Genomic DNA, 8496 nt, shown 5'->3' on the forward strand with positions numbered 1-8496 from the left:
ATCTCTGATGAAAAGAGCTTCGAAGAGGAGAAATCCAATCTCCTTAATGTCTTTGTTGAAAATGGTTATAGTAGGCACTTGGGTCAAAAGGCTTTCCTCAAAGCAGCTAAGAACTCAGTAGCTAGAAGAGATAAGAAGGAGAGGATTCCCGGTGTCCAGCTTCCATTTTTTTAGGGAACAACGGACAGGATTGCGTCGATCCTTAAGAAGCATAATTTCCCCTCAACCTTTAGACCTATCAATACCATTCGTAAGTCTCTCAGATCTGTGAAGGATCCTATCGACCCCAAGGACATGAAAGGGGTTTATATTATTCCCTGTTCTTGTGGAACCCCCTATATTGGTGAGACTGGTCGCTCCATTAATCAGAGGATTAGTGAGCATGCAGCTGACCTTAAGCATAGGAGAGCCAAGTCTTCTGCGTTAGTAGAGCATGTTGAGAAAACCAATCATCATGTCTGCATTGAGGAGGCTAGTGTGATTGCTAAACTGTCCCATTTCCATCACCGAAAATTTAGGGAGGCGCTTGAGATTGAGAAAAGGCCGAACAATCTCAATAGACAGGATGGCTGGAGGATCAGTAGTTGTTGGGTCCCAGCCCTCTCCTCCTAGTCATGGTCTCCCTGGCACACGCCCGCCCCCCAACCCCCCCCCCCCGCCCCCGCCCCTCCCTTTCTTTTTTTTCCCCTGTTTCCTGTTTCTTGGGGCCTTTGTTCCTTGAAGTTCTTATTGTTGCTCTTTTTATGCTAATAACTTTATGGGAATTAGCTTGCAATTTTTCTTTGATTATTTTAACCTTTAATTTTCAATATTAACTTTTTCTTTCTAACCCTTAAATTACTCTAATTTTTAACTAACTTTTATAAATTAATTTTGAATTAAAATTAATTTTGAATTGATTTATCCTAATATATTTTTAGAATTGTCCCTTAATCTTACATATTAATTAATTTATATAACTCGCTTTTTTATTACCCCAATGTTTATGACTTTTATTACTAACTACTCTAATATTTAGATTTCATAACTTGGATTACGTACTATTAATGTAGATTAATTTATTTATATATATACTTATAATATCATCAAATTACTCTATTATCATAACTTTAAATTACCCTATTATTTATATATATTTGTTGAACTTCTATAAATAATTATTATTTAATATTAATTTTGTTTATAATTAATTTAATATTTATTTATTAATGTATGGAACAACCTCTTTGACTTATGTTTGAATTTAGTAATTAGGTACTTTTATATATTTAATAATTTTCATAACTAACTAACTATTAATAAATATTAGTTTTGGTTTAGTTTATTTTTAATATATATTTATAATTATAGGTGGTTAAAAATAGTCCATTTAACTAACAATGGTTGCTTTTTTAATTAAATAATGTTTATAACCCTAATCTAGTCCTAACTAATCAGTCAAATCTAGCCATTGTCAATATAGCCGTTTTTTAGCTGTTGGAGTTTCTGCTCTATTTATTTAACATGCAATGCCTGAGCAGTTTCTGCTCTATTTATTTAACTTGCAATGCCTAATCTGGTCATTCAGCGTGTCCTGACGATGAACCACACTAGTTGGTCCGAAACAGGTTGACAAATAAAATTTCTTGTGATGTACACCGAAAAATCTCTCATAAAATTAATATGGATCACAAAAACTCAACTCTACAAAGAAATTTTCAAAAAAATAAATCATTGTAAATTGAAATAATATTGCAAATATTATAAATAATGTCATTCTAATAATATATATTTAGATTATAAATAAATGTAATATTACTCTATATATAGTGTTAATAAATAAATATATAAGTTGTTAATAAATAAATATATAAGTTGTATAAAACCCGTATTGTAAGTTAGATTATAAATAAATGTAATATTATATCACTCTATATATATAGTGTTAATAAATAAATATATAAGTTGTTAATAAATAAATATATAAGTTGTATAAAACTCGTATTGTAAGTTTGTATTGTATATAGATTTTATAAGTTTGAATGAACAAGGGGCCAACACTAATAATAAATAAATATATAAGTTGTATAAAACTCGTATTGTAAGTTTGTATTGTATATAGATTTTATTTGAATGAACAAGGGGCCAACACTATTTTGTGTTGCTCAAATATTGCACGACCAATGTGGGAATTAAACTAAATTTTGGGGCACCATGCCAACATAGTTCATGCTCAAATATTGCACGACCAATGTGGGAATTAAATTAAATTTTGGGGCACCATGCCAATATAGTTCACAAAAGCTCAACCATACAACGCTGATTCGCTAGGCCGCCAACACCATAATATCATCATGTTTCTTGTCGTTAACCTAAATTTATCTCACTTTTAAACATATCATATTATCCTTGCGTGGTAAATATGGGATCATACCCACTGATACAACTATTAAAAAAAGAATGCATTTTCCACTCATTAAATTGAAATTTGTATAATATAGCCTAACAAATACTTTAGCATGATGATAAATCTTTGTGATAGTCAATATCTCTTAAGGTTTTTGTCGACATTGTTTTTATATGGTATACATTCATAATTTCAAATATAACGATAAGTTATAATTTCTCTCTTCGTTGTTTGCAAGAATATCATGTGGAGGTGGTTGACGGTATTTAGGACGTTGCCCCAAATGCGCTTGACTACCTTCTATAATGAGGAGAATTCTGATTTTACCACATCATTTTTCCATCTCTGTCCAGCCAAAAATATATTCAATTGGTTTCATACAGAGTTAGTTGTTAACTCGCGCATCGAATCCTTCTTCAAACATATGAACGACCCAATTTTAGTTTGATGAACGACCCATAACTATGTCCGTGTACAGGGTCTTCAACATAAATAATATCAGCTCCCACATTTTTTGCACAAATTGGAAAATTGTTTGATTAATAAGCCACCCCATTGATCGCACAATCATGATTATTGGAGTTCGACGACATCGAGATGAGAATGTTTGAACCAATGCCACTCAGTCGTTGCTGTGAATTGTTTTTTTGTTTAGGGAGAATCTCATTTAAAACATCGAACTAACAATAGATCTGTAAAAAATATAAATCGATCTTTGGTTTTGAGAAGAGGGTTTGAATCCAGAAAGAAAAGAGGGACTTTCTGTAGCGGACCTCTACGATGTTGCACTATTGTAATTCATAAATATTCTCTATAGATTGGAAATGCATTGAGCTTTGTAAGGCATATTTTCTTCCAGTATTGTAATTCATAAAGATTCTCTATAGATTGGAAATACATTGAGCTTTGTAAGGCATATTTTCTTGTAATATTGTAAAGGTTTTCTATTGATTTGAAATACATTGAACTTTGTAAGGCATATTTTCTTGCAATATTGTAAAGGTTTTCTATTGATTTGAAATACATTGAGCTTTGTAAGGCATATTTTCTTGCAATATTGTAGAATTATTTTCCTGTTAGAGTTTAATACTCAAGGACTGCACATGTATAATCCAATGAAGCTAATAAGTATTGTTTACTTGTAGTACTATATAAATTATGATAATTATATCATTTTTTTTCTTTTGTTTAAATATAATTTTTATGTAATTTTTATACTAGTTAGTATATTAATAGTCAAATTGAACATTATTGTCAATTTCGGTTGTCTTATGCTAATTGTTGTGTTTTTAAAGCTATTTTTGCACCACTGATAAGGTTTGAATTAAGCTGGAGATGCGTTCATGGATATTAATTTGTATATATTAGTAACTACTTATTAATTTTGTACAAATATGTATTATGTTATATTACATTGAATTCTGAAAACTATTTCGGTGAAACCAATTACAATCCTTCCCCTTTGCATTAGATACTTTTTGCTCTTGGTTAAGAGAGAAGTTATCCTTCTCTTTGCCAAGCTAGGTTTTCTTTGTTCTTTTGCATCTTAAGATTAGGTTGCATCCAATTCTTTCATTCTTTAAGTCTCTTTACATAGGAGGAAAGCCTCATTGTGGCTAGCCTAAGCCCTAGTTTCAGTCAATAGAAAGGAATCATCATTTTTAAAATAATAACATATAAATGATTCCTTTCCCTTGACTTTGTTAATAAATAATCTCAATTACCTCATATAATGAACTCAAGGTATTGTATATAGATAGTTGTACATGTAGGCTAACCCTAGTATAGGCTAGGCTTAGGACACAGGTAACTGGAGACCCATTGAACCAGTCGGGATTGCTATTTCAATGAAAATGAGTCTAATCTAGAATCTGACCAAGCAATTCCTCCTATGTTGAGACAAGACATTTTTATGCATCAACATTTACATAAAAGGCACCACTTATATCATCTCCAAATTCTTATCTAGAAAGAACATTAAAACATTATTTAAGCCCAAAAAAACCTTTAAACATTTTTTTAGATCTCTTGAAGATAAACTTGAACCAATGCTCGGCCCAAGAGTCTACCAGATTCCTTGTTCCCATGGCAAGTCCTACATTGGCCAAACTGGTAGATCCTTTAAAGCTCGACTAAAGGAGCACATCATTGATACAACCCACAATCGAGTTTTAAAGTCAACTCTATCTAAACATTCCTTCTATACCAAACACCTTACCAGCTTTGACTAGATGAAAATCCTTTCCCCTGCCCCTTTCTAGTCTATCTACCTTATTCATGAAGCCTCAGAGATTGAAAAGGAACCTGAAAGCCTCAATAGCGAAGATGGGTACAACTTGAGTGACTTGCGGAAACCTCTTATCCACCACCTATGTCACTAACCCATCCATTTTCTTGTTTTCCTTCCTTCCTCTCTCATCTCCCTAGAACCTGTCCCCTTCCTCCTCCGCCCTCCTCTCCTTTTTTTCTTTCTTTCTTTTCCCATTCTTTCTCTTCTCCCTCTAGTTTGCTTTCATCCCTCTCCTCCCTTAAATTTAGTTCCTTAAGTACCCTCATGATTAAACATCTTTTATATCTGAGATGCTTTCATTTATTGTTTATTAAAGCCATAACTTTTTTAGAAATTTATATTTACTAAAATAAATTATTATATTTATAATCAATTTATATCCTTACAACCAATTCTATTATCATTTCTAACAATTTATTTCATTTTTTACCATTTATTTTAACCTTGTTTATAAACATTGTTATTTTTATTGATCCTTTTCAATTTAAATTGATTTAGTTCAATTAATCAAGTCATAAGTTAAATTTTATATTATTTATAGTTTATTATCATTCTATTTTATTATCGTTATTATATTATTATTTCATTAGTAAATTGTAATATTTATAATTTATTTTTATTCATATAATCAATTCTATTATCATTTCTAACAATTTATTTCATTTCTAAACATTTATTTCATTTTATTATTATTAACCCCTCCACGGCCATTGTTTTTATTGAACACTTTTCCATATTTAATTTAAATTGATTTAATTCAAGCAATCAAGTCATAAGACAAAAACTTTATAATTTATAAGACAAAAAATTATATCATTTATAGTTATCATCATTCTATTTTATTACTATCATTATATTTTATTACCATTTATTATTCTTATCATTCAAATTTTGGTTAAAATCTTTTTTCTTCAGATTTAGTCCAAAATCTTCTTATTTCTATTAAAAAAATCATTTTCTTTATAATTTTATTCTTAAATCATTTATAATAAAAATATATGTTTTTTCTCTCCTTAAAATCTGGCTTAACATTTACTTGTTCGTTTTTCCTTTTTAACATTCAACTAATTGATTCTTCCTTTATAATCAACCCAACACTCTTTTATGATCTATTAAGTTTTTTTTAATACCTAATGATATACATCATTAAACATATACCCAGGCCATATATCCATAAACTTATCAACATAATTACAAGATATAGAATTATAAATACACGGAAAAAAAATCCTCACATTTTTGTGTTTCAACTTCCTTTTATAACCAAGAGAGTCGTTTTCTTTTATGAGCTTAAGCTAAAAAAATATCTTCAAAATATCAACCATAAACAATTATTAAAACCCATATGATCTTAAAATCTAACCATAATAGTCCAAAACTTAAACTGAATTAAAATCTAAACTAAGGTTTAAATCTCTTCTTCTGTTTTTCGTTTATAAAAAATAAATCAAACTAAATTATTCTAGACTAAAATTAAATTAATAAAACCAAATAAGTACATTTGAACTTAATTCAAACTTGTATGTTTTTGCTTTTGAAGCGTCTCCTTATTATCCATGAGTATGTGGCAACATTAAAAATCGAGTTCACTAAACTCAACATTCTGGAATTTTACAAGCTGCGCTATTGCACTTTATTTCTTAACAAAATGTTGCCATTTTACTAAGGTTTAATGTTGTTCACATGGTGTGAATTTAATAACAAAATTGTTTTGGAGTAGTCTAACAAGGCGGAGGAATTGTCTGGTTTCCGGTGCCGCCCGGAAAAACCTCCGACTCTGGCCACCGGCAATTCCTCCACCCTCTACCACCCTACGCAAGCTCCGCCAGCTCCGCCACCGCGAGCTCCGCCACCTTCCGCATTAACTACGTCTGACAGGAGGACCGACTTCCATCACTGTCGTGCCGCCGTGAGTTAATTCACATTTCAATTCGAATTCCGATTTTCCGCGCGCTGCTCCTGACCAATTCGACCTCCGCAGCTCCCTCCCTTGCAATTCACCAGGTCACCAGAACAGGCAGAAAGCTCACGGAACGGGCTTGACTCACACCTGCAGCTCACCAAAACAACGAAAAACTCACTCCGACGCTCTGCAGCTCACCACCTGCACCAGCTAGGCGACAAACAGGGAGGTTCAACACGTCGAACCCACTCTGACAAGTATATTCTTATTCATCTCTGACTCTATCAATTAGGACCACCTGCTGTCTTTGACCACCTTCTGCAACATCCTGTGAGGATAAATGGAAACCGCTGCTTTCAATTCCCAAACTCATCAACACCCACATTGAACACTCATCAACACCCACCGCATGTGTGCATCATTCATTATACATCTGCACGTTTAAATTTCCTATGTCAATCACAAATTCCTGAAGTGGCAACACTACACTATAGTTTTCTATCTGATTCCGAAGGATGTTCTATATACAATTGCACATTTAATGGTTCACTGCTCATGGACTTAATAGGAGTTATCAATGGTGGCTACGACCAATGTTTCGTATCTGTAAGTAACCAAAACTGCCCTTTATCACTGGCATCACCAGGAATTTGCTTGAAGTAGCCTAGTATTTCCCATGTGCAATCTGTTACATAAAAATGTCATCTTCACTGGTCATTCATTGAGCCAAATTACACATTAATATTTGTTTGTGTATATTCTGGCAAAGTCCTAAATTTGCATATAACAAAATACAAACCATCGGAATAACAAAATACATACCATCCAGAAGTCGCTGAAGCATTGACTCAGAGGCTGACAACTTGATAAGAAAAGCTCTTAAAGCATATTCAAGGTCGTTTTCCAGGAAATCCAACTTATATGATTGATTCACCTTCAATCTGAAAACAAATTTCTCGATTGGTATTTGATTTTTGTCACTAAAGATGATTGCCACTCCCTCCACAATATCCTGTTCAGGAACCATTTATTATTGCTCTCAATAAAAATAAATCACTGAAAAGGCAATTTATAAAGGATGGAAGTTCCATTACGCAAGCAGCTAATTATAAAATCAAAAGAGTCTAGTTTTTCATCAGATTATCTTCAATTTTGATTGTTAACTTGAAAAAGGTATACGAATTTCCTATTTGAAATTTATACCCTAGATAGAATCTAGTATCCAATATTTATATGAGACATCCCAAGCTCCATAAATATTTTTTTCAACTGGCGTATTTATTGGCCAGCTCTCAACAATAGAATCTGGACTTAACATAAAAATTCATCAAAATGATGAAATCTGAAACTTGCATGCATCAACTTCTAGAAAGATTTGGTGTATTGGCCTTGCATATTGGAGGCCATCCCAATGAGCTTCAAGGCTTGCTAGAGTGTTTATTGCTACCACCAAACCTCATTTTAACAAGAATTCCCTTTAAATGCATAATATTATTCTAGTTCTACCTGCTGCTTCATCTCCTCATCTTACTTTGAATATTTACCATTCTGCATAGAATAGTAACCCAAAAAATTGAGAACCCTTTGTCTGAAATGTGAATACAAAACCCTACAAGAAAACGACAATCTTCAAAAAGCTTACCAGCTACAATTGAAGTTATATAAAACCTAAAAAATAGAAATATTCATATTATAGGCTATATTTAGTAGGCTAGATCTAGTTACTGTTATGTTTTCACCCATAGTTTTGGTCACAAGATATCTAAATGTCTTTGAGAAACTTAGATTCTGTTATAAACCACTAACTATTTAAAGAAAACCTTTCTCCTTTCGCAAGACATTCATTTTACCTTAATTTTTTAGGAAAACAAATCCAAATGTCACAACGTCTCTTTAACAGTCAAAAAATTATACCTA

At 32.0% G+C, this 8496-nt stretch overlaps 1 protein-coding gene across 1 annotated transcript; it reads right to left on the minus strand.

The window, feature by feature from the left end:
- Positions 1–6602: 6602 nt before the first annotated feature.
- LOC149260580 (DNA polymerase zeta processivity subunit-like) lies at positions 6603–7606 on the minus strand. The gene is made up of 3 exons (XM_089460169.1): positions 7402–7606; positions 7195–7264; positions 6603–6726 (listed from the first exon to the last, which is right to left on the minus strand). Exons 1-3 carry the CDS (start codon positions 7604–7606, stop codon positions 6603–6605), a joined length of 399 nt encoding a protein of 132 aa, XP_089316295.1.
- Between the last annotated feature and the right edge of the window lie 890 nt (positions 7607–8496).

This window comes from Pinus tabuliformis, chromosome 6 (genome assembly GCF_031772625.1).
Source record: "Pinus tabuliformis cultivar Carrire ecotype Pingquan chromosome 6, CPIR1, whole genome shotgun sequence".
Taxonomy (NCBI): domain Eukaryota; kingdom Viridiplantae; phylum Streptophyta; class Pinopsida; order Pinales; family Pinaceae; genus Pinus; species Pinus tabuliformis.

Excerpts from the sequence above, each read along its gene's own strand:
- LOC149260580 (XM_089460169.1), bottom strand. The coding sequence starts at position 7,606 with ATGGTTCCTGAACAGGATATTGTGGAGGGAGTGGCAATCATCTTTAGT. Across the intron at positions 7,265-7,401 it reads GCTTCAGCGACTTCTGGATG|ATTGCACATGGGAAATACTA; the intron begins GTATGTATTTTG and ends TTTATGTAACAG. Across the intron at positions 6,727-7,194 it reads AGTGATAAAGGGCAGTTTTG|GTGTGAGTCAAGCCCGTTCC; the intron begins GTTACTTACAGA and ends GGTGAGCTGCAG.